The sequence below is a fragment of the Hipposideros armiger genome, unplaced genomic scaffold (assembly GCF_001890085.2).
Source record: "Hipposideros armiger isolate ML-2016 unplaced genomic scaffold, ASM189008v1 scaffold_201, whole genome shotgun sequence".
Classification (NCBI taxonomy): domain Eukaryota; kingdom Metazoa; phylum Chordata; class Mammalia; order Chiroptera; family Hipposideridae; genus Hipposideros; species Hipposideros armiger.
Window position 1 is genome coordinate 1916764 of NW_017731551.1, and position 26262 is coordinate 1943025.

Below are 26262 nucleotides of genomic sequence, written 5' to 3' on the forward strand. Positions count from 1 at the left end.
ATATTTTGCACCAGTTGTCTCTTACTCTACACGCTAACTCTGGATGCTCAGATGAACCCCACTACCTGCCTTTCCTTGGGAACACCTCACCAGCTGGGTTAGTGTCCACAGGTCCTACTCTTTTCCTCTCCAGCAGCTCCACACTTGCAATCATTGAATTAATTATGTGAAATAATTAGGAAAGTCATGTCTAATTTGTCCACCACTGTGTCCCCAGCATCTAGCGTACAGCAGGCACTCAAAGTATTTGTTGATGGACTGATTAGCTTCTGGCTTTTTTTTTGGGGGGGGGGGCGGGGGTGTGTGTGTGTGTGTGAATTTAATCTTAGTTGTATTAGTTGAGTCCACTTTGAAACTTGGTAAACTATTACTTGTATCCTTAAGATGAGAGATTCTTTTGTTTTTTTGTTTGTCTCTAAGAGTTGCATGAAGGAGTTTAGAAGCAAAGTGAAAAGAGCTGAAAAGATCCTGTGTGTGAGCAGACCTGTGCTACTTCAGTCCCCAGGTGACCCAGCGTGGCCTGAGATAGGGAGAGGCCTCTTTCCCCACCTTTGATTAGAGTTCATCAGTGGCAATACAAGGCTACTTCAAGTGGCTTTGCAGGGATTGACATAGGTCAGGAAGAGCCATGGCCAGAACTGAGTAGCAATGGTATATAACATAGCCAACAGGTCTGAGACACTGAACCACCCGACTGCACCGCCAAAAAAAACAACAAAAAAACAAACCAAAAACCCAGAAGACAGAACCCAGGCTAAGGTATAGCAATCAAGTCCCAAATCCACTTACCACTCTAATTTGGGCACTTAAGGTTAAGGTGAGCTTATTTTCTCTCCATGACTGTGAAAGCCTGGACATTCTGGTTAATATAAAATAATCACAAATACCTCGTAATAGAAGCACGTGTTGAGCTGAGTTATGACTCTACAAGCTAGGCTTCTCCATGCCAGCACAAACCTTTTCCATATTTGGTTTCAAACACTCCATGCAGGATCCACTCAAAATTATTCTCACAGATAGACTCCACAACGGTGCGGCCTGCTGCACAAAACAGCCTTTTTTCGCTGCTGTTCTTCATCTTCATTTTTCTCCTAATACAGGAAATATGGAACTTAATACCGAGAACGTTTCTCTCCTACTCTGGTTAATAACATTAATCCCAACTATAGTCTAATCATCTTAAAGTTTTACTTCACCAGCATTCAGAATGGAGCTACTAACATTAAGGCAACAGCTACAAAGAAAAATTATGATAACTTTTAAATGATAAACATGTGAAAACACTGAATTGTGAAACCAAAGCTGAAAGGCAGAAGCCTCCAGTTTACACAATGAAAACCAGAGATGGAAGACACTGCTGACTAATAAACCAGTGAATATACGCCTTAAAGGATAGATCTTAACTAATCCTTTCAAACTTTACGTAAAGAAACTTGATCATGTGGCACCCACCTTTCGAAAGCATCCAGGAGCTGTGCGTTCTTGATCTTCCTTATCCTTAAAATCTTGGCATTTTTCATGGTTGCTTTAAAATGCTCGCTTATTAGGGTGTATTCCATATGCTCGGTATTCAACTCTAACAACTAAAAAAAATTTTTTAAATATAGAAATGTGAACCAGGAAACATTTAAAGCACAATATGTCCACATGTATGGCCCACTATGCCATGGGGTATCCTTGCAAACCTCTGAAAGCGGGTGGGATAAGCTGGCGTAGGTTTCCCCATATGGCAGTTCACTGTAGTAATGAACTAGCTGGCACTGGGCCCGTCTACTATTCAGGCTGAGTTATGGCTAACAAAGCATTATGCCTAAGGGCTAAGGGCAGAGGGAGCCCCCCCTCCCGCCCCCAGCCCCCAAGTGTCTGATTTAGTCCAGAGACTTGACGAGTTCCTTGTCTCAAGCCACTGTAGAGGCAGAGGCAATGGAGGTGCTCACGGTGTTCAAATAAAATGGCCTGCACCCCAAAATGGAGCTTGACATGGAGACTAAACAATATAAAAAGTCTTGCCCCAACCAGGACAGTCTGTGACGAGGTGAGGCATAGTTTGTGAGTCTCCCACTGAAACCATCATTTTAACTCCAACCAATGGGCAAGTCACTTTTCCTCTCCGAGGTTCAGTGTTCTCATCCATAAAGTCAGACTTGTGAGGGTTGTTGTGAGGGTCTGCCCAAATGAGGCCCTGTGTGGCTGGACTCTGGAAACACTAAGGCACCCCACAGAGGCTCACTGTCTCCTGGGGAAGTGACATAATCGCCATTTCGATGTCTGCCTTTGAATCTTGATCCAAGAGTTTTCCTTCTTTCACTCGAACAAATACACACATGTGAAGCAAAGCACTTTTCCCCACCTTTAAACAACTCACCCACCAAAAAGTAAAAACCAAGTACCTCATATTTCTTCAGGGGACTGTTGCACTGAGAAGGAAGTGCCACGGTTATAGGCTCTGACTGGATCTGCGTCGGCTGATGGCTACAAATAAGAAAGGGTAAGAATTCACTTGTCTCCTGTCCCACACGCCCAAGTGACTTTCTGCCCTTAACTTCCAGACACTAAACAAAGGTTTCTCAGAGGAGTTTTTCTTTAAACACATCCCTGCATATTTCTAATACAGATGTGCCAGGCACCACCATGCTTTTTAAAAATGCAGAATTATTCATACTTTGGTAAATTAATTAAGTGCTATTTTCCCATTCATTTAAAATGTAAAAAGGACTGATTCTTTTTTATATTTCTCCTCAACCTTCAAAGATCCTAATGGATTAGAATTAAGTGTGTTTTATAGCTTCCATGTCAAATGATAAACATTTCAGTATTAGGGTTAATAGGGAAAAGAATCCTGCTACCTACGAACTATATTTCAGGGTAACCATACACGAGGGAAAATTATTTTTTATAGACAGTCACAGCTATTAATTACAGAAGAATTGACAGAATTAGAAAACCATCATTTTGCAATCCCTAATGAAATAATGGATCTAAACAGTCATCAGTAGCTACAAAACCATGAAGTGAAGGATAAGATGAGAAATGTAAAACTGGAGGGATCAGACTGAAATGACATGAACCCATTCTCCCATCTTCATCACTAAAAGCAGGCAAACCAGACATTATTTACCTCTTAATAGTACGTGACAGGAAGTACATAGCACCACTCACATAATATTCTTGACCCAAAATGGAACCGGAATCTAATCAATCCTTTATATTTAACCATCAATTCACAGAAATTACACTCAAATGACCCCATGAGGATACAATTTGCTACATTTTGAATTGGGGAAATTCTAAAAAACAAATCACCTCATATCTTTAAAAAAAGGTAGAAGAAGGGAAACTGTAATAGATTAAAAGAGGCTTAAGAGACAAATCTATCAAATGCAATGGATATACCCTGTTTTTGATACAAATGGGAATAAATAAACGGTAAAAAATCATTTTTGAGGCAATGGGAAAAAAACAGAACATGAACTGGGTATTAGATGATATTAAGGAATTGTCAATTTTGTTAAATGGGTTAATGGTATGTGTTTTTTTTAAAACTCCTTATCTGTTAGATATACCCAAAGTATTTACAGTGAAATATGATGTGTGGGATTTACATGAAAATATTCCACCAAAAGAAAAAAACTTAAGAGACGATGGTAGAGATTAAGTGAAACAAGAATGATAAACTATTGAGTCACTGAACTTGGTGTTCTCCACATGACCGCCCCCTGCATAGACACAAGGATTTATTGTACAATTTTCTCTACTTTGTTGAACTTTGAAATTTTCCATAATGAAGACATTACATTTTTAAAAATGCTTTAAGGAAAAATTCTTTAATGATTCCCTTGTGTAAAATGAAGATTCTTTTGGAATGAGAGATTGGCCCCAATCCATGCTGAATTTGTCTCGCACAGAGCAGATTCAATTGCTTTAAGGTGCCCATCAACTATAACGTGTGCTATATAGTTCATGTGTCTTCGGTCAGGCTGTGCAGGATGGAACTCACAGCCCTCATTCTATCATAAGGCAAATGTGTCTCTTCTGGGCGAGTGACAGTGAGTGATTCATCCACTCACTAGCTATGCATTTAGTATCACTATATACCTTCACGATGCAAAATAGTTCAAGAGCTCTGAGGAGCTGATAATTGTGCAGGGCAGGGAAGAGGATGGGAGAGCTGTGCTAGGGAAGACGGTTACACAAATAACTGTGTTTCAAGGTAGAATGGGGTAATGACTACCAGGGACTTATAAAGTGTTATTGGAGGGGATTGGGGGACCACCCCAAGTAAGGTTTGCATGGGAACGTGGCATTCGAGCTGGGCCAGGAAAGATGCTAGATTCCTATGAGGGACGGGGAGGATGTTGCCATAGACGGGGAAGGGCCCATGGAAAAGCATGAGGCAGCTATGCCCTGTAAATTATTGAGATAAACAATCGACTGACATCATGAAATATTTGGAAACGCCGCAAACCAATGTCTTCTCTTGGAAACATATGTGCACAGAAAGAACCACCCAGCCCGAAGTTAGAAGGGCACATAAATCTGGATAGCATCCACTGTCCAGAAACGCAACCAAGTATGGTCTCACTGGTTGCGACCAAAGGGGAGTATACGAATTGTTAAAAAGTCAAAATGACAAGGTGCTTTAAGGAAATACAGTATAAACAAACTTTTGTGGCAACATCCTGCCAGAACCATCTGAAGGAAGAAGAAGTAGCTGCAATGATCTCCTTCATTGCCTGAATGAAAATGACACTCCCTTCTTGTCCTGCTCTGTTAATGCGTAGCACTAACTGAAGTAGTTACTTCTGTTGTCTTAGCCAGCAGAGCATAAGTTCCACTGAGGGCATAAACAGTACTCTTCCCAACCCCACCATATTTTTACTTTATTCATTCGAATTTTAAAAGAACTGGAAGGGACCCTAGATGGCTAGGCCAATCCAATTCTACTCTTGGGAACTTGAATTAAGAAATTCAGGGGCTGGCCGAATGGCTCCGTTGGTTAAGAGCTCGCTCAAGAGCGCGAGCTCTGAGCAACAGGGACGCCGGTTCGTTGCCCGGCCTGACCTGAGCTGCCAACAGGTGACAGGATGGCTCAGCTAAAAAAAAAGAAGAAAAAAAAGAAATTCAGAGTAAATCAGGCAGCAGCGACAGAAGGTAAGGCTGAGGCGATATGAAGATTTGCAATTCTGAGGTTAACACTGTCAACCATAAGTCACAGAAAGTATTCAGAGATATAGATATAGAAATAGATATAAATATCTCTGGTCAATGAGACTGTCAACAGCAGGGGGATAAAAAGAAGAAGAAAAGCAGCTAACACTGACTGACCAGATTGACATGCTGGCCACTGTTCTGAGCGTCCCCCGTGTATTCACCAAGCCACCTTGACAAACATACTATTATTAAGCCCATTTCATAGATGAGGGGTGTCCAAATTCACGCAACTAATGCGTAGCAGGCAGAATCTGAACCGAGGAATGTAGATCAAGAGTCAGGGCTGGAGGGGCAGCCGGTTAGCTCAGTTGGTTAGAGCGCAATGCTCATAACGCCAAGGTTGTGGGTTCGATCCCTGCATGGGCCACTGAGCTGCGCCCTCCACAACTAGATTGAAACAACTACTTGACTTGGAGCTGATGGGCCCTGGAAAAACACACTGTTCTCCAGTAAAAAAAAAAAAAAAAAATTACAGAGTCAGGGCTGGAAATCTGGCCACAGACAGGGACCTGTGACGCCAGGCCACTCAGGTTGTAAAGCAGAATTGAAACACATTCCCATTCCGAGGCCCTGAACCGCTCAGTTCCTGCCCTTACCACACCATGTTGACCCTTTCAGTAACTTCCCTTTTATATGCAATGCCTTAATACTTACAACCAAAAGAACCTAATTAGAACACATTGATTTTACACCTGCCTTGAAACCTGTTTTATGTCATCACATATCACCCAGGGGGAAAAAAAATCCAACTCCAAAAATGTTCATAAACAATGTCAATTTTACTGAGTGTCATGAGCAGACAGAGGAGAGAATTACATTGAATCCGACATAGCAAACTTTTCTTTCACAATCCCCTTTCGTCAACTTTAGCGTTCTCCCAATCCCCTTGCTCAGGCAGCTAGCTACCTCAACCCTTTTTTTTCTTCCCACTGCTTTCAGTTTCCCACCCTCTAGTAAATTCCCTCAATAAAACTAAGGACACACAGAGCTCACAGCAAAACCAAACCCAGTGCATTTGACTATTACCCAGGCACGCCCCATTAATCCAGCCAATCACAGCGAAAGCAGCTGAGGCCCCACAGTAGTTAAGGAACTGGCCGGAAGTCCCCTGTGAGTTACTATTTTTTCTGTCACACCGTGCTGCTTAAAAGCACCTCACTGACGGATAATGCAAAAGGACACTGCAATGCAACACAACAGAACATTTCAAAAAAACAGGCTCCAGGTTCATGAGTGACTCGGTGGGATCAGTGAGTGCCCATCTCAAACACTTGCCAGGAAGCAGTGCCTCAGAACACTTACTCAGGTCCACTTCTCATCTGTTCCATGTCCCAGGCAAACACAAATGCTGGCCTTCTGATGACATCCCTTTGGGTCTTGGAAAGGATGTTTGTCTGAATCATCCCTTTAGACAGAAAGAAGAAAACCAAGAGATATTAAGAATTCGTCCTAGAGGGCCGGCCGAGTGGCTCAGCTGGTTAAGAGTTGGCTTAAGAGCATGAGCTCTGAACAGCAGGGTCACCAGATCGATTCCCACATGGGCCAGAGAGCTGCGCCTGAGCTGAGCTGCCGTTGAGCTGCCAACAGGTGGCAGGATGGTTCAGCTGGTATAACAACAAGATTGCCTGTTCAATGGTGGGCTACCCCCACCTGCAACTAAGACTGAACTCGGTGCCTTGAGCTGGGCTGCTGCCTGGATGATTCAGTGGATAGAGCGTGTGCTCTTAACAACAGGGCTGCTGGTTCGACTCACGCATAGGATGGTGGCTATGCCCACCCACAACTAAGATTGAACACAGCACCTTGCGCTTAGAGGCCATGAGCTGCAGATGGGAAGCCAGGTGGTGACTGGCGCCCTCCACAACAAAGATTGAAGAACAACAACTTGGCTGGTCCCCTCCCCCAATTCCCCAATAAAATCTTAAGAAAAAAAAAAATTTGTCCTAGAAAATGGTTTGTTGTTATTTTTCAGAGGCTAGTGACATAGCAAATATTTGTGTCTGAACTGTGCATGTACAAATAGAGAAAATCCTGTTGGATGGAAATTGCTCACAATAAAAACTTGTAATCTTCACTGCCCTTTTTAGAAGACCCAGAAAACAAAGAGGTAAAAGAGCAGTTAGCAGTTAATCTAATCTTTAAATCAAAGTCAGGTGGTAAAGAGGAGAGCTAGGGTCGCCAGATAAGACATCAGCCATGTATGTGCCCTAAACCAGGCATCAGTGATTGTGGGTTGAAATGCGGTTGATGTATTTTGAAGGTTTTTTTTCTACATCAGATGTGAAATGTCATTTTCAATTCATGCATATTATAGGCCTAGGTCCAACAGCTGCAGCCAGAGTGATCTCTTTAAAAAGAAAATCATCATCTATTGCTAGTGAGAATGTAAAATTGCATAACCACTTGGGAAAACTGTTTGGCATTTCCTTACAAAGTTAAGCACATACCGCCTATATGATTTAGCAATCCCACTCCTTGGTATTTACCCAAAGGAAACTAAAGCCTATATACACACAAAGACTTGCATTTGAATGTTCCTAGTAGTGTTATTATAATAACCAAAAAGTGAAAACAACCCAAATATCCCTCAACAGGTGAATGGATAAACAAACTGCGTGTGTGTGCACATGCATCTATCCTTACAATGGAAAATTCTGAAAGCAATGAAAAGGGAAAAACTACTTACTATACCTATAACAACATACGTGGATGAATCTAATAAAACAGTCTGAGCGAAAGAAGCCAGCCACATGCAGAGTACATACTACAAGACTATTTATATGAAGTTCTAAAATAAATAAAACAAATCTATAGTGACAGAAAGTAAATCATTGGGGGTTGGGGGGTGGGGAGTAGAAGACTGATGGCAAACGGGCATGAGGAAACTTTTTGGATTGACGGGAATGTTCTATATCTTGATTAGGATAGTAGAGGCATGCATTTGTCAGCACTCATCCAACTGCACACTTAAAATGCATGCATTGAGGCAGCCGGTTAGTTCAGGTGGTTAGAGCACAGTGCTCATAACACCAAGGTGGCCGGTTTTGATCCCCACATGGGCCACTGAGCTGGGCCCCCCACAACTAGATTGAAACAAATACTTGACTTGGAGCTGACGGGTTCTGGAAAAATGCCCTCAACTAGATTGAAACAACCACTTGACTTGGAGTTTGATGGAGCTTGGAAAAACACACTGTTCCCCTATAAAAAAATTTTTTTTAATGCATGCATTTTATTTTATTAATAGCAATTACGCCTCAGTGTAGTTGATGTGAACTAAAACATATACAACAACACAAAGAGCCACTCAGATCATGCCACAACCTTCACCTGGTTTCCAGCTCATAAAACATCCAAGTTTCTATGTCTGCGCTCATCTCTTACAGACCTTCTTGCTGTTCTTTAAAACCTCAGGCTCATCTGCAGCTTATAGCCTTAGCGCTAGTCTCCTCTCTCCTGGAGAGCCCGCCTTCCCTTCCAAAGTTTCCTCCTGATAAAAGTGGGCTGTCTCCCGTGACTCCTCCATTCTCTCGCTGTTTCATCACATTGCTCTTTTCCCCATAGCTGTAAGCACTTTCTGAAATTGCCTGGCTTGCCAGCATTTGGAACAGTGCCTGGCATACAGCTGATGCTCCGATACTAGTTTAATGAATGGGCAAATATAAGAAATAGAAAAAAAAAGAGTCTGGAACCCTGCAAACTGCCCTGAAGTACTTTGTATGCAGCAAGTGAATGAAATTACTGGTCAGACTCAGAAACAGGTACATTGGTTTTCATCTGCCCACCACCCTTTTACATTGTCAAAGTGACAGACCATCACCAAAGAAAACAAATTTTAACTTAAGTCACTTTTAATTTCACCATCTGACAGAAGAGATTTTTATTCCCTCTGTGGCCTTCCAGACTCAGTCCCCATGCATACACAGCTGCACTTGACATGCACATCAATTTGTTTTTAAAAAATCTTTTCCATCGTAAATATAACATACAAACAGAAAAGCACAGAAACATAAATGGGGGTTCTCATTTAACAATACCAAATTTTGCTTTTAACAATATCAAACTTTGCTTTCACCACATAGTTTTCATAATCATAATTGTTTAACAACGACCCAATACTCCACTGAAATTTAATACCCAGTTTGTTTGGTCCTGCCCTACTGGTCCTCAGGCTGTTCCTCTATTTTAGCATATTTTAATGTCTCTTGACATGTAGTGCCAGGTTGCTTTCCAAAGGAGTTGGTACAATGGTCCTTCAAAGCAACACTGCTTAACACACAGTCATTGGTACAGGGCCCAAATCTCAGTTACCACCTGGGAAGGTCAAGGACCTTTTCCTTTTTCAAAGCACCTGCAAGGCTCGGGCTGCTCCTAAAAAAGCAAGCACCAGCCCACAGGAAGGGAGCAACCCAGGGGTGCAGCCTACGGGACAGCACCTTCAGAGGGAGGCCTGTTCTGCCCTGATTTCTTACTAAACACAACATACTGGGAGAAGCTACCCGGAAGACCTTTCCATGGTGACTCAGGTAGACATGGCGGAAGGCAAAGTCTGTGGAAAAGGTGGTGGGTGAAACCACTGACCGAGATGGTGATGCCTAGAAGGAACAGCAAGGTTCTAATATCCTGAAGGCACCCACAGGGCCCAGGGTCTCTATTAAAGTCATCGGCACCTGAAAATTCTGCCTCAGCCTGAGAAGTAGCACAGCTGGAATGTGAAACTTAGAAATGGCAGAGCTGCAAGTACCCCCTGGAGTCCAATCCCCTTCATTTTACAGATGAGGGAACTGAGGCCTCAAGAAGCCAGGTGCTCCTCCCAGGGTTACGCAGCCACTGGGAGTCACAGCCAAGGCTCTAGCGCAGTTTTCAACCTCTGGGTCGCGACCCCTTTGGGGGTCTAACGACCCTTTCACAGGGGTTGCCTAAGACCATCGGAAAACAAAAAGATATTTACATTACGATTCATAACAGTAGCAAAATGACAGTTATAGAGTAGCAACAAAAATAATTTTATGGTTGGGGTCACCACAACATGAGGAACTGTATTAAGGAACTGCATTAGGAAGGTTGAGAACCGCTGCTCTAGAGGATAGGTCTTCTGACAGCCACAGGCTGCCATGCCCCACCCAGGCTGCTGGTCTTGCTAAAAAGAACCTGGGTCATGGGTGCAGCATGCAGGCCCGCTCTGCTCCCGTCCTACATGTGCACCTCATGCCGGAATCCAATGCCACACGCCACTGCCAAACGCCAAAGCTTACTTACCTTGGAAACTCAGCTCGTAGTCTTGGGAGCCCACCTGAAACGGCACAATCCCCCTTGGACAGCACAGGAAGAAAGACTCCAGGTATAAAGAGTCGACGGTGGAAATGTGCTGATTGTTTTTCTAATTAAAAAAAAAAAGGAGAAAAAGACTTCAGGGTGGGCTTTTAAGAAATCTCTACCATTGTATCTTCTATAATTTTATGTTAGCCATGGATTTGAAAGAACAATGCATCTTGACTCCCCAACCAGATTGTAAAGGCTTTCAGGTTGGGGCCACATCACACCCTTTTGTTGTCTCCTCCTTCCTGGGGCTCGGAGAGAAGCGTCTCCCCTATAGAAACTGTCAGCCTGAAAAATACAGCTCTTTGCAATATAATCTTTTTACACCTTTCATAAAATAGGACCCAAGTGTACCGAGCAACTCAGACCCACAGTGCAGACATCGTGTCTGTGCTGGCTGACGAAACCGACGCTCTGTCATGATGGAGAACAGCGTACCTATTTTAGTGCATCACATCATGAGAAAGCGCAGGGCGGGGTTGCAGTAAAGCAGGTAGAGCCCCAGTAGGTGTGCTGCTGTCCAAATGTAGATGACCAAGCCCCTCTCCTCTGAACTGAACCAGAGTAAGCAAATAAAACTGACCGAGCCTCCGGTCAGTCCCTGACACTGAAAAAGCACTTGAATTTGCTACTGACTGCGGCTACAAAGAAAGGGGCAAGAAACACCTCCCCAATATATAAATATGTCACCAGACATTTATGAAGGGGCTGAACATCAGAATGAGTGGGCAAAAGGGAAGTGTGTTGATTCTGGCAAGGGGGCAGGCTAAGCCACCGTTCCATTGCCTCCATTCTACAGCAAGGGTGACAGCCCGGGGGCAGACTGGATGTTTACATCCCTAATCACAGGGGATCCCAATATTTAATGGCGATTCTTGTTCTTCGTGATCTAGAATGGAGGCGCTAATGAGAGCAAAATCCTGCGGGCAGCCCCGGGTGGGGAGGGGCTCCCCGTCCCTGTAATGACATTGCAGACTCGGTAGCTTTCAGCTATACCCATCCCACTGCCTCTTCTCTAATGAAATGCCTGCTGGATATTAGGAGAGGGTACCAGAATGAAAGCCTCCACGGAAAATGTCCTGAATGGAGAAGGGCCTGAACTTGGTCTCTGTAGCCTGGAGAGGAACGTGGTGGGGACAGAAAAGCTGAGTAAATATCCAGAGGGCAAAGTGGTAATGAACTGGAATGTGTTTCAGGAACCTGTATCCACTGGCGGATACAAGCCCCGTGACTACCAAACTCTGCCCTCCTGTCACTCCGGCTATAGGTCCGGCCTACACTATTGCTGCCCAACTGCCTGTCATCACTTCTCCCAAAACCACATCCTCTCCGTCTCTACCATCTATGTTGGGACAAGTCCTGGTTAAGCACCGTAATTTACATAAAAGGATTTGAGTCTACCTTCCAGAGAGTCCACTGTCAAAGCACATGTACCTACCCACTTTTGGTAAAAGTTTCTGTTCTCCCAGTTCCTACTAGGGAGGTTCTAACCTGAAAATCTCAATTTCTTATTAAAAATTCAGTTATAGGAAATAAAACCTGCAGGGCCCTGTCTAAAGGCTATACAATCCACTCTTTTCTCTAAATATTCTAACCTGTACCCAGGGTGAAACCAGGCTGCTCATTAGGTTTGTGTTTAAATCTCCTGGAACCACCATATTTTTAGTTCAATTGGAGAGCCAGCAAGAAAAACACTCAATCTAGGACCTATTTTCCATTTTTGGGTTTTTTTTTTAATAACAGGAGAGCCAACTCAATTTATAGAATGCTGGTTCTCGTTAATACAAGAGCATGCGTTTATTCACATCCTTGAGAACATGTGCCATAGGTTGAATGAGTGCATCATTTTATGTGTTTGCAGGTTGAAAGTCACATTCTAAAACTCTGCATTTAACACAGACTGAATGTCCCAGGGAGAACTCTGTACGAAAGAAGTTTTATCAGGAAGTTTCCTGATGTTTTACTAGGGAACATGAACGATGGAACTTGTGTAAATTTAAATGTGTTTCCCACTGAGAGCTCGCTTTAGTCTCTGAGACCCTGATATCACAAGAATGCAAATGTTTTCCAACGCTTTTCCCTTATCTTACTGAAAATTTCAAGTATTTGGCATAAGAACCGTTGAGACCTATAGTTTGTTTTTATTGTAACCACAGCGAATTAACTTGACTTTATAATTTCTATTCCACAGGCACCTCGAAGAATCACTGTTACGACTCTGCACTGACTATTCTTGGCTTGAACATAAAAAGGACTTGTACAAAGCCCAACATCCGGGGAGTTTTCACCCCGAGGTGGTCCAGAGGCCACCACAGGAGAGAGGAGAGTAAAGGGGAGGGAGACCCAGAGACCAGGCTGTGAGCCCCTAGCCTGATTCCACAGGGCAGCTCTGGTTTGTGACTCCTGTGTGCTCACTGAGCTTCTGTGAAGGATGACGTGGTAACATGTACCTGCTGCTAAGGCCGCTGGGAAACCACAGGGCTACAGTAGTGACAGTAGGGGCCTTGTTAGGACCCCACCACAGCATACACAGTCCCTTCTATGTGACCCCATAGGAGATGTTTTCCTCAGGCCCCACTAACAGAAAAAAAGGGGTGCTTCTCAAGAGTTCTTCTCATAGAGGCAAGAGGAACTTATAACAGCTTGTGTTTCCTTATTCACTTTGGCAGCTAGGCAGCTCAGAGCCAGGTTTATGGCCCATCAATTTCTAACTTTGTTGAAACTTATGCTGGCATTTCCGCGTCCCTGCTTTGTCTTTGGCTTCATTTTAATCTGTTGCTTTTATTTTCTCTGCCTCATCAATCTGCTTTCAGTGACTACTTAAGTTCTCTCTCTCTCTCTCTCTCTCCCTCTCTCTCTCTCATCCTATGAATCAAAGGGAGGAGGAAGGAACAACAGGCAGTAGTCTACTTACCTAAACTATTCCCCAATTAGTATGTCCCTGTGTGGCTAAGCCTACAATCTTGTAGGTCCAGTCACAGAAAGCTAGCTCAAGGTTCCACCCCAGTCGGACAGAAAGGAAAGAGGGACAGGTGGCTGACTCACGTCTCAAGCATTTCCTTAAAAGTAATTAATATGTTTTTGTTTTTGACTGTAATCAGAGTACATGTTTGCTTAAAAAAAAAGGGGGGGGGCCCGACGGAGTGGCTCAGTTGGTTGAGAGAGCGAGCTCTGAACAACAGGGTCGCTGGTTCGATTCCCACATGGGCCAGTGAGCTTCATCCGAGCTGAGCTGCCACTGAGCTGCCGACGGGAGGCCGCATGGCGACTGGACTTGGAGCTGAGCTAGCTGCGCCCTCCACAACTAAGATTGAAGGACAACAACTTGGCGGTTCCCCTTCCCCAACTCTGTCCCCCTCCCCCAGTTCCCCAATAAAATCTTTTTTAAAAAATAAGCAAATACAGTTATTTGTGTATAATATAAAAAAGCTGCACTTCTCTACCATGTCCACTCTCCAAGGGTAACCACGTAGGCGTCATTTTAGCAATAGTTTTCTCCTAGAGTTGGCAAGTTTAAACACGTGCCTCCACCGGAAAGAATGGGACTCACCTTCTTCCCATATTCAACCCATTCGTCAAATTCATTCCTCCAATACCAAATCCATTTTGTGCTGAAGGCAGAATTATCTGGCACAGTGACAGATGAAGGCGTGGAGATACGTCGGAGAGGACTTGAATCGCAAGTCATTTTCTGGAAATTGATTTTATAATTTCTCACAGAAATGCTGAGGGGGGAAAGTTTACAGTTAACAAAATGTTACCTTGACCTCTGTTTCCTACAATCTGGTCTTCCCTAACAAAAGCACAGCATTAAATTTTTAGAGCTAAGGGGGAGCTTCGAATTTTTTTTGAGACAGCCCCAGGTCTTACACACAAAAGAAAAAATGAAGATACAGAGATAGATTAATGTAACTTGCCTACCCCTCATATTTACTGGTGCCCCAAAATGGATTCTTTCCTCAAAAAATAGCCTACAATAAAACTGTGCCCACAAAACAGTTGATTGCCTCAATGTTAGAAAGTGAATTAGAAGCTCTCGGTAGGCCAGTTTTTCAATTATTAATTAAATAGCTATCAAAGTATAATCCTAGACCTCTTCAGAGAGCCAGCAAAGTCGAAGTTATTTCCATAATATGAAGACATCATTTGCCCTTTTCACTTGCATATTCTCACAGGTGGACAGTGGAGCTTTCCAGAGGCTACATGATGTGTGATTTCACAATAGATTAAAGAGATTTCCTACAGTATAAAACAGTCATTCTTCTCAATGAATTTTGTTTTCTTTTGTTTTGTTTTGGAAAACAGTTTATTTATGTTATATATATATATATATATTACAGGTATAGTTAGATGCATATAACTAAATAGAATTATATACATATAGTTATATTAAATGCTGTTTACGTTAACATGTAATGAATTTATTACTTTTTAAATGAATCAATATTTAATTTTTCTCAGTTTTTGATTTTTATTATGATAAATATTGATAGCTATAATCCACATCGACAGAAGCTCTTTGGGATCTTCACTACATTTTTAAGGCTCATACCAAAAAGTTTGAGAATTATTGCTATACCTCCTTGATCAGTGGTTCTCAACAAGGAATGATTTTGTCCCCCTGGGGACATTTGGCAATGTCTAAAGACAGTTTTGCTTATCACAACTGACATCCAGTGGATAAAGGCCAGGAATGCTGCTAAACCGTCCCACCTCCCTCCACAAATAATTATCTGGCTCCAAAAAAAGTCCGTAGTGCTAAGATCAAGAAACCCTGCTTCAGATTTACCCATGTGGAGGGGTGGGGGGAGTCAACTAGAAACAAGGAAATAGCTGATGCCACCCTCTAGTGGCAAAATGCAGAAACTGACTCTCCACCAAAAAGTCATTAAATCTGGAGATGACCACACTGACGTAATTTTTTTGCCCCAAAGAAGTTCCTTATAAAACTACGATGCATCTTATAAATATGGTCATGTGTGGTATCACCCGTTCCAGCCCTGACAGAAACAGAAATATAAGGTATCCCCTTAGACACCTCTAGGATAGAGAACCTAGCAAACATAAGGGAAAGTGTAAAATGCTAAAGTAAAACAACAAAATTTTGCACTAAAACTATATGCAATTGCTCAAATCACGTTCTAAAGCTATGAAATTAAGCCAAAGGCTCTTTTGAGCTAATCATTTAGTGCTTTCAAGACCTCTGCACTGGGTTTCTTCCTGGATACACGGACAAATAGTAACTAAACAAATAATTGTGTCACTGTTTATTTCATGTGAGTTAGCAAACAGTCCCAGAATTCCTCGTATTAGCCAGGCTGTGTGACTTCCAATCTACCCAGCTTATGGGTTTGTTTGTTTCCTATTAACTCAGCAGGCATTTGCTGTTTTTTATCTCAAACTTGAATAGGACCCTAAAGGAAATTTTTTTCTTCTTCCCATAAGCCTCACACACTGCCTTCCTTTGATGATATTATGGATCTCTCAAGCCAGAGTCCAGCCACCAACTTACACGGAGATTTTGGGGTCACAATAGGCCTGCTCAATAGACTCCATTAGCTGGAGGTCTCGCCAGGTGCTTCCAAGTAGCACCTGCCACCGGTAGGGCAGGTGGAAGTGAACTTTGTTACATCCTTCTGCAGAGAAAGACAGGAGAGATGAGGGTCTGTTGAGAGGGGGTTCTAACCAGTTCAAACACATTCACTGCTGACTTTCCCCACCAAGGCCTGCTTTTCCCGCCCTGCCAGCCCTCGTACAAGCACACTCACCATCTACATCTTTGCTCATGCTGGCTGCTGCCTGCACTGCCCCATACTTGCATCTCCAGGTCCTTTATTACCCATGGATACGCATCAGAACACAAAAATCCCCCACACCCCCAAAAGTCACTTGACTCACATGGAAATTTGAGGTCATTATACATTTCAAGTTACCCTTTCTGCACCCCCCCAAATGGATAAATGGAGACAAAATGCTCCCTAGCACAGGCCACTGCTTGTCACTCCTTGAAGCCCGAGCCTACAATCCATCTCCTCCAGAAAGATTCCCTCATTCACCTCACTCTAGTATGTTCTGACTTGTATTTTGTATTCCCTTAGCCAGCACTCAGAACCCAGTCTGTGCTTTTTTATTTATGTGTTTACTTATTTTATGCAGCTTTTCTCATCTGGTAGAACATCTTGTGGATGTTGTGACGCCTTCTAGAATCACAAACTCATTGAAGCATGGCTTACATCATTGTTTAGCTTCTGTCTCCCTCGCATGACTGGCATAGGGCTGGGCACGCAAAAGATGGGCATTAACTCAATGCTTCTTGAATAATGAATTAATGTTACAAGCCCATAATGCAGGAATACAGAACATAGCTGTTTTTTTACAATTTTTATTATGTTATGTTTAAATCATTTTGGAATGTCCAAAAGGTAGGAGGCTGTTAGAAAACAAAAAGAGGCAGGTTCAGGCATCACAGAAAAACCCACAGAGTGGCACTGCCTGAGACTTGGCTGATTCAAAAGTATATACCCATTCGTTACAATCCATACCTCATACCCATTAGAATGACTGCTATTTTTTTTTTAAAGTGTTGCTGAGGATGTGGAGAAATTGGAACACTTGTGTATTGCTGGTGAAAATGTAACATGGTACAGCTGCTGTGAAAAATGGTGTAGCAGTTCCTCAGAAAAAAATTAAATATAAAATTACCATATAATCCAGCAATTCTACTTCTGGGTATCTACCCAAAAGAACTGAAAGCAAGGTCTCAAGCAGATATTTATACACCAATGTTCATTGCAGGGTTATTCACAATAGCTAAAAGGTAGAAATACCCCAAGTACCCATCAATGGATGGATAAATAAAATGTGGTATATACATATAATAAAATATTATTCAGCTTAAAAAGGAAAGAAATTTTGACACATGCTACAACGTGGATGAACTTTGAGGACATGACACTAAGTGAAATAAGCCAGTGTCACAAAAAGACAAGTACTGTGTGATTCCACTCATATGAGGGACTTAGAATAGTCATATGCATAGAAATAGAAGCTAGAATGATGGCTGCCAGGGGCTGGAAATGGGGGCATGAGGAGCTGTTGTTTCAGTTTTGCAAGATGTAAAGAGTTCTGGAGATGGATAGGAATGTAATTAAGACTACTGCACTGTACATTTAACATTATTAAGATGCGGGGGGGGGGGAATCTATGTTATAGGTCTTTTACCACAATTAAAAAGGGAAACAAAATTTTAGGTTCAAGGCTTGTGATTTATAGAACATAGGGCATAATCCTCCTTTTCAGACACAAAGCAAATGAGTCTAAGGCCACTAAGTGATCAATGAAATCAGACACGATGCCCAGGCCCAGGACAGAGGCAGAAAGCTGAGAAAGTGGGAGAAGAGTGAGAGGATGGCAATTTGTCCCAGGGACAGTCTGGGAATCATTTCTATAGGAAGCCTGGTGGAAGGGGACAGTGACCAGGTATGACTCCTTGACTAGAATGACACATAGATCATTGGTCATCTTCAGTACACACGTGAGGAACGACTATAAAGAGCCCATGGCCCAGAACAGAGACAATGCCTAAATGATAGGAAATGAACTTTGAAAATGTGTCTGCTAGGATACCTTTGTGTTTTGGATTTGTTGTTCGTTTGCTTGCCTTTAGTGTTTGAAGAGATGGGTCCCTGAGTAAGTATCATATTTCACCTAAAACTGAATTGCGAAAAGAGAAAGTATAATATCAGGCAATGGTGACAGAGATAGGTGGGCTGGGCAGTGTAGGGTCAAAAGCCAACTTGGCTGCTTGTGCACATGATGTCTTTTTTTTTTTTAATAGTTCCTGTTGAATCACACCTTGATAAATGCATCTCAGTCTTTTTTTTTTTTTTTTTTTTAGCTGAGCCATCCGGCCACCTGTTGGCAGCTCACGGCTGCTCAGCTCGGGCTGACTCGAACCGCTGTTGCTCAGAGCTCAAACTCTTGAGCGAGCTCTTAACCAACTGAGCCACTCAGCCGGCCCGCACATGAGGTCTTAACATCTCTATTCCTCCAGTTTCTGTAAAACAGGTTAAGGGCAGAACCTACTTCTACGGTTGTTGATGTGAAGTTTAAAGAAGACGCATGTAAGGTTCTTAGCACTATGCCCGACATCTAGCAAAGTCTCAGTAAATGTTAGCCATATTACTATTAATAAAGTTTCTACTTCTAGAAAGACCTTAAGTTACTCACTCAGTTGACAATCCTTATGCATCAGATGGTTAAGACAAATTTCCTGTGATTCATGATCACCTGTCCCGGAAGATGTGGTACTCGCATCAAATATGGAATCTATAAATAAACCAAAGAAGATGCATGTATGCCAATCTTAATTGTTAAAGCAAAAATCAAGATACCTGGTCTCACAATGGGAAAGAATATCTGAAACTGAGGCCGTGTTCAAGAAAATTCCTATGATTCATGTGTTGCTTATGGGAACGTAGACAGCCCTCCATTAAAGCAAATGTGAACATTAAGGTCATGTGCGAGTTATGTTTATTTCTTAAACTATGTTCAAACTCTTCCTGTTCTTAATAAATGTAGCCGTTTAATCCATATTGTTCTACTGGCTGGTCCTTCCATCTTCTATGTCAGTCCCCTCACCAGTACCACCCCTTAACGAAAACCCTCTAACTCTATGCCCTTTAATCACTGCTGGGGAACATCTAAAGAGAAACCACCAGCCATAACTACTCTGCTGCAAACACAAGACATGGGGCCCCCTTTTGTCCTTGAGTGACTTACTCAGAGCACAGCCTAGGGTCCTTCTTGTAATCTCACTTGCAGAGATTTGAGCAGAGTTCTGACCTCGGGCATTACAGGCTGTAGCTCTACTGCTTGAGGAAGGTGTAGAAAGTGGTGCCTTGGGCAGAGCGGTGACTTGTTTGGGGGCAGTGGTCTCCCCAGGCGTGGGCAGGACCTGGGTTCTCACACTCTGACTTGCTGATGGTAAGCCAATGTCGTCTACATCGGTAGTTGCGTACGTAACTTTACTAGAGCTATTTGATGTGCTGTGGACCGGTGTACTAATCCATATCTTCTCTCTGTCTTTAATGTTAACGTAGGCCACTCCTGGTTCAGCATCATCTGTCATTTTGCTGATGGTCTGAAGAGTAGCGTGAGTAGTTCCAGTTTCCGGATTCCTCGATAACGATTTTTCCCTCTGTCGACTGGTTGCGATTTGGTAATTTAAAGGTCTCGTGGAAGTTGTATCTGTGGCCAGTCCGTCAAAATGATTATTAAAAAACGGGAAATGCTGGCCATCTTGAGTTCCACTGTTGCCCTCGACAGTCGTGTAGGCCGAGGAGAGCGGACCTGCTCTCTTTCCGGTGGTTCCAGTTTCAGGCTTTTGTGGAGAACCATGAGGAGAGTATGAGGCAGCTTGACTCGAAGAATACAAATTCTCTCTACTGGCGCCTTGGTCAATCGGCCAGGGTATGGGGCCCTTCCAGTTGGAAGCCGATGTTAAATCAGAAATGAGGGGAGTGCTGCCTTGATTCCCATAAAGGAAGCCCTCTGAGCTGCCATTCTCTGAAAACTGCTGGCTTCCTCCCACTTGATTTGTTCCTCCAAGATTGACAGCCTTAGATGAGACTGAGGAAGGCGGAGAGCCATCCCGACTTCCCAAATGCATGAACTTGTGGGCGAGACCCTCTAGAAGCGCATCGTCCAGAGGAGACCTACGGCCGATGTGATCTGGACTGGACGTGCCAGACCTCGCAGTAGACACGGGAGCAGATGAGAGAAATTCGAGACCGTCCTGGAAGAATCGATCTCTACTCCTGCTTCTACCTCTGTACCCCGTGTCTCTTTGGTGTGGGGGAGCTAGAAGAAGAAAATATAAAAAACAATGAAAATTAGAGTTAACGTGATCGCGTTCTTACCACAGCTTTTCCAGGTTTGCTGTCCATGTTCTATTAAATTACTTGTCCGAATATGGTGTGCAAACATCCTGAGAAGGGCGGTCAGGGTAATGAAGAGATCCTGCCATTCTGCTAGCACAGCAGAAAACACCACCCCAACAACTAGGAGAAGAGCTGGACTGACCTTGGCTCTTCTCAGCTTCTCTCCTGGGCCTCAGCTGTAGCCCCAAGGCCTTCAGACTCTTAAGGGGGGCTGTCCATTACTCCCTAGTTCAAGTCCACATTCACTGCCATGGTGAATGGAGAGACAGACTAGGGTAAATCAGGGAGAATTTTCCAAAAATCATTGCGATTTTGCCCGTACTGCGATGTAGGTGTCAACCCTAACAAGTGAAGGATTCACACAAAAACACAAACCGATGAAACTACAGTCTAAAGGGCTAATTTCACTTTAACTCGAAAGTTTTCTAAAGTTCTTCTGGCCCCTCCAAATGCCCACACTTAAGTGAGTAATGTCAAAAAGACGTGGCCTCTCTTTAGAAGCTTGATGTACCCCACTGCCCAGGGAGCAGTGAGTGAGCATGTGTGTGAAGTGTGCGTATGTGGCATGCATGTGTGTGATGTTTGTGTGTGGTGTGTGCGTGTGCATGAGGGGTGCATGGGTGGGTAAGGTGTACATGTGTACAGTTCATGGGTGAGGGGTGCATGCATGTGTGACATACAGTTGGTATGAGACATGTCCATAGGTAAGATGTGCATGTGTGGTGTATACAGTGTGCGTGAGTGTGCATGTGTGAGACGTGCTATCGTGTGTGGGGAAAGGGAGGAAGAGGGGTCTTTTTTCTTCCAAATCCAGGGGATGGCAAGAAGATAATAAAAGCAGACATCCCCCTCCTGTCAGCAAAATACTTATTAAGTAGATTAACTAGAAGTGATAATAAATAAAGATCTCTCTCACATAGAATAAATTCATATTAAGAAACGACACCAAAAACCATGCCTCCAGATGTCCCCCTGTTGAGAGCACTGTGGTGTGGGAAAGAAAACATTAGATGTGGAATCAGAACCCAGGAGTTCTGCCATTGTCTAGTGATGAGAGGCCTGGAAACATGACTTTTATTTATTCATATTGCAGATTTTTCTTTTCAGCTGAGCCATCCTGCCACCTGTTGGCAGCTCAGCGGCAGCTCAGCTCAGGCCCATGTTGGAATTGAACCAGCGACCCTATTCTCAGAGCTCGCACTCTTGAGCAAGCTCTTAACCAACTGAGCCACTCGGCCGGCCTTATTTATTCATAGTACTACCCTTCTTCTCAAAAGATTCAAGGCTGCTTGCAATAAAAGTCACCTAAAATTTCCAAGACTGGTTTTCCTCATCCATTAAATGAGGCTGATAATACACCTGCCTTTCTTTCTTTATGGTTTTGATGCAAGGAACAACAATGAGATATTTCAGGCGAAAGTCCCTTGTAAACTATAAAGCATTTCTCAAATATAAGGAGGTGTGCGTGTTTATTACCTCTTATAGAATCTCAGAATTATGTATTCTATTTACTTCCTAAAATGCATCTCTTCTATACTGACCTCATAAAAACATTAAAAATTGTAGGTGTTCATACTATTAAACAATATAAAAATGCTTAAGAAACAATACTGTGCATTTCACACCCATTAGGATGGCTGGTACCCCAAAAAGCAGAAAATTACAAGTGGTGGCAAGGAGGTGGAGATATTAGAATGGTGGGAACGTAAAATGGTGCAGCCACTGCGGAAAATGGTACAAAAGTTCCTAAAAAAATTAAACATACAATTACCACGTGATCCAGCAATTTCACTATTCTGGGTGTATACACAAAAGAATTGAAAGTGAGGACTCCGAGATATTTGTACACCCATAGTTCCTAACAGCATTAATCACAATAGTCAAAAGGTGGGAGCAATCCAGTGCCCGCAGACAGATCAATGGACAAACAAAACGTGAATATTATTCAGCCTTCAGAAGGAAGGAAATTCTCACATAGGCTACAACATAAATGATCTCTGGGGACATTATACAAAGTGAAATGAGCCAGTCACAAAAAGACAAATACTGTATGATTCATTCCACTTAGATGAGTTACCAAGGGCAGCCAAATTCAAAGAAACAGAAACTAAAATGGTGGTTAACCGGAGCTAGCAGGAGGAGAAAATGGGGAAGTATTGCTTCATAGGTAGAGTTTCAGTTTTGCAAAATGAAGAGAGTCCTGGAGACGGTGCACAATGGTGTGAATGTACTTAATGCCACTGAACACTTAAAAATTGTTAAGATGGTAAATTTGATGTTGTGTATTTTTACAATTTTTTGTAAATTCCATATATTTTTTTTATTTAAGAAAGGAAATTCTGACATGCTATAACATGGATTATATGAACCTTGAAGACAGTATGTTAAGTGGGAAAAGCCAGTCAAACAAAGACAAATTCTGTAGAATTCCACTTCTATGAAGTTCCTAAAACTGTCAAATTCATAGAGACAGAAAGTGAAGTGGTGGTTGCCAGGGGCGGGGGGACGAGGGAGTGGGTTATTGTTTAATGGGGACAGAATTTCATTTTGGGTAGACTAAAAAGTTCTTGAGATGGATGGTGGTGATGGGTACATGAAATGTACTTAATGCCACTGACCTGTCTTAAAAATAGTTAAAGTAGTTAATTTTATGTAATATGTCACCACAGTTTAAACAGTCAAAGTATACAAATTTTTAAAAAAGCAATACTGAGGACAATACATTAAATTGTATATAGTTTTATATAAAAGCTAGATTTCCTGTATTAATTGCATTGTGGTTATGTAGGAGAATGGCCTTGTTTTGAGGGAGTACATGCTGATTTATTTAGGCGTGGAGTGTCCTGATGACTGCATACGTCAAATGCTTTAACCATTAAAATGTTAAATGTGTGTGTGAGTATCTACATGGACACACAGAAAAAGCGATAAAATAATTGTGACAAAATGTTAACAACTGGTGAATCTAAAAACATTTTATAGGTGTTCTGGGGGTTTTTTTCCATTAAAAAAAAAAGCTCTATCTACTAGCTTTTAGAGAAATGATAAACATTTTAAAAACCTGGTGGTGGGTTGGGGGGAATAGGGCTTAGCATGAAAATCAAATTGCATAATCACACATATACTGTGATTATAATTACATAAAATGTATGTATGAATGTGGACAAGGTCTGAGAAAGAAAATGAAGTTTTATGTGGTGGGGGGGAGAGTGATTCTTGGTCACATTTTTCTTTTCTTGTGATTTCTGTTACAATTAAAAAGGAGAGGGGATGGCCAGTTAGCTCAGTTGGTTAGAATGTAGTGCTCATAACACCAAGGTTGCCGGTTCGATCCTGGCATGGGCCCACTGAGCTGCACCCTCCACAACTATTGGGTTGTCGGAAAAGTCATGATGTATTTTTTCTGTTTTTCGTTGCAAAAATGCATCATGACTTTTCCAACAACCCAAAAGATTGAAACAACTGATGGGTCCTGGAAAAACACACTGTTCCCCAATTAAAAAAAAAAAAGGAATGCATTTACCTCGGAATGCAGAGGGTTTCTTTCGGTTGTGCTTGCTGTTGCAGATGTCCTGGATGTTTTGGACCACTTCTGGGCTTAGCCCATGCTCCCGCATGATCGCCAGCACCTTCCTGTCCATCAGATTATGAGACCTGAGGCAGTTGGCGTAACCACAGTTCCCTCGGGTGAAGTGTTCACATATGTGGAGCCTTTCACATGGAGGCTGCTGGCTGCAGATCTGTCTTCGACCTTCCCCCTTGTAACTTTTGCAGATCTACAGAAGAGGGAAACAATAGCTAGGGACAAAATACCCCTGGGTATCTGCCACACATTCATTAAGGAATGTTTCAGGTTCCCAAAATTTCAGGAGCAAGCACAGATACACCAAAGAAAAACAATGCCATGTGTATGCCACAGGCTTTGATGAATTGTATTCAATCGATTGTGTGTTCGGGGCAAAAGATGCCTGTGGACTAAAAGAAACATAAATTTGATAACTCTTTGGAAAAATCAAAATAAGATGGCCAGCTACAGATAGGCCCAAACAGGACCCAAAGTGAGCCCTACATTATAATGGCACCGCAAAGAGGAAGGCCTACTTTTGGACATCAACTCAGTCTGCTATTAGAAGGACAGGATCTTATGAGCAACGGTTGAAAATCTAGAATGTAGTCTATGCAAGGCAGAACATGGTCAAGTTTCTCAAAAGACCAACCAAAGAAGATAACTTTTTTATGTGTATGTAAATATATATATCTACCTATCTAGCTCTACAGAGACGTAGTTCTTACTGGAAGGAGGGCAGAAGAAATAGTATCCCTGAGGCCGGACCACATGATTCAAGGCTGGAAGATGCTAATTTAAGTCTACACCCCTACAACCACCTCACCTGAACTACTGACTTACTCCCAGCCTCTGTTTCCTGTGCTGTCAAGGAAGGAAATATTTGCTCTGCCTACCTAAGCCACACTGCTGAGCAGGTTAAATAATAAAACATGTCAGTGTGTTGTATAAAATCTAAAATGTGATACAAATGCCTGAAGCATTACCTGAAGAAACTTAAAGATCAAAACATGTGTAAGTTGTTTCAGTAAGCTGAGCAAACCCACTCAACATGGCTCACTGGGATTTATCTAGATGGCAAGAGCACGGATTCAGACACTAGCCACAACGATTTTAGCCACCTCAACAGCTTCTAAAAGGAAGAGTGGCCACTCCTTTTATTCTCCAGGGACTTGATATAAAAAGTCCTTGGTGATTTTAGAGAACTGAAGCCGAGATCAGACCTGATGAGTGACCTTTCTAAGCCTCCAAGTTTAAAACTAGATTAAAGGTGGGCTACGGGTCAACACTCGTCTCAAGTATCATAAATCTTCATACCGTCATTCCTTCACATAAAAGGGAAAGGAGAGATGTCTCTGTTTGTCAACAGGACCTTTTTCAAGGTTGGTGTGTAAGGCATTTTCCCCAGACTGGAAACCATGGGGGACTGGGCTGGCACATAGGCCAAGGGCCATAGATATCCCAAGTCAAGATCTCTAAACCTTGGGCTCCTGGAAACAGAAAGAGACAAATTCCAAGTACCTAGATGAGAAAATACATGGGGTGGGGAAGGAAATGAGATGTATTTTCTTCCCCTCCTCCCCCTCCCTGAACGAATGTGTCTGGAGTGCCCTGCATTTATATCTCCCTTGAGGTCAGCGATCAGCCCCAAATTACCCCTCGTGTCATAAGATTTTTAATTCCTCAGGGAAATATACTGAGCTTAGAGTTGAAAAGTGTTTAACCCTCCAGAGGTCCCTAATCGCTACCTTGTCATATATAAAAGCTCATCTGGATTTCAACCTTACTTATCTTTTCTCCATCCCTTCCACTGACCCCTCTTGGGTCTTCCATTATGTTTCTGTTCCTATCAGTGGGAGGCTAACTTCTCTATTCAAACATTTTCCTCGGGTCTGATACCATTCTTTAAACAGCATCCTCTAATGTTCAAGTCAATATTCCTGTACGGATAGAATGTTAATTATCAGCCATTGTCCCTATCTTTCTTCTAGTAATAGAAGCTCCCGAGTTTTAGCTGGACACATAGTTTCCAGCCAGCAACTACATTTCCCAGCCTCCCTGCCAGCTAAGTGTGACCATGTGATAAGCTCTAGCCAATGAGATGGGAGCAGAGGCACTGACTAAAATGTCCAGGTGGCATCTTTTTTTTTTTTTTTTGGTTTGTTTTTAGCTGAACCATCCTGCCACCTGTTGGCAGCTCAGTGGCTGTTCAGCTCGGGCCAGAAC

The 26262-nt window shown here is 42.6% G+C and overlaps 1 protein-coding gene across 1 annotated transcript in view; it reads right to left on the minus strand.

Moving 5' to 3' along the window:
* ZC3HAV1 (zinc finger CCCH-type containing, antiviral 1) overlaps positions 1-26262 on the minus strand; it is a 61337-nt gene that overhangs the window by 9068 nt on the left and 26007 nt on the right. The window contains exons 3-12 of the mRNA XM_019653290.1: positions 23995-24247; positions 19312-20391; positions 18760-18858; positions 16043-16166; positions 14081-14255; positions 10471-10591; positions 6514-6616; positions 2391-2472; positions 1453-1583; positions 958-1091 (exon numbers count right to left, since the gene is read on the minus strand). Coding sequence (XP_019508835.1) covers positions 958-1091; positions 1453-1583; positions 2391-2472; positions 6514-6616; positions 10471-10591; positions 14081-14255; positions 16043-16166; positions 18760-18858; positions 19312-20391; positions 23995-24247 — 2302 coding nt within the window. The remainder of the gene's footprint in view (positions 1-957; positions 1092-1452; positions 1584-2390; positions 2473-6513; positions 6617-10470; positions 10592-14080; positions 14256-16042; positions 16167-18759; positions 18859-19311; positions 20392-23994; positions 24248-26262) is intronic.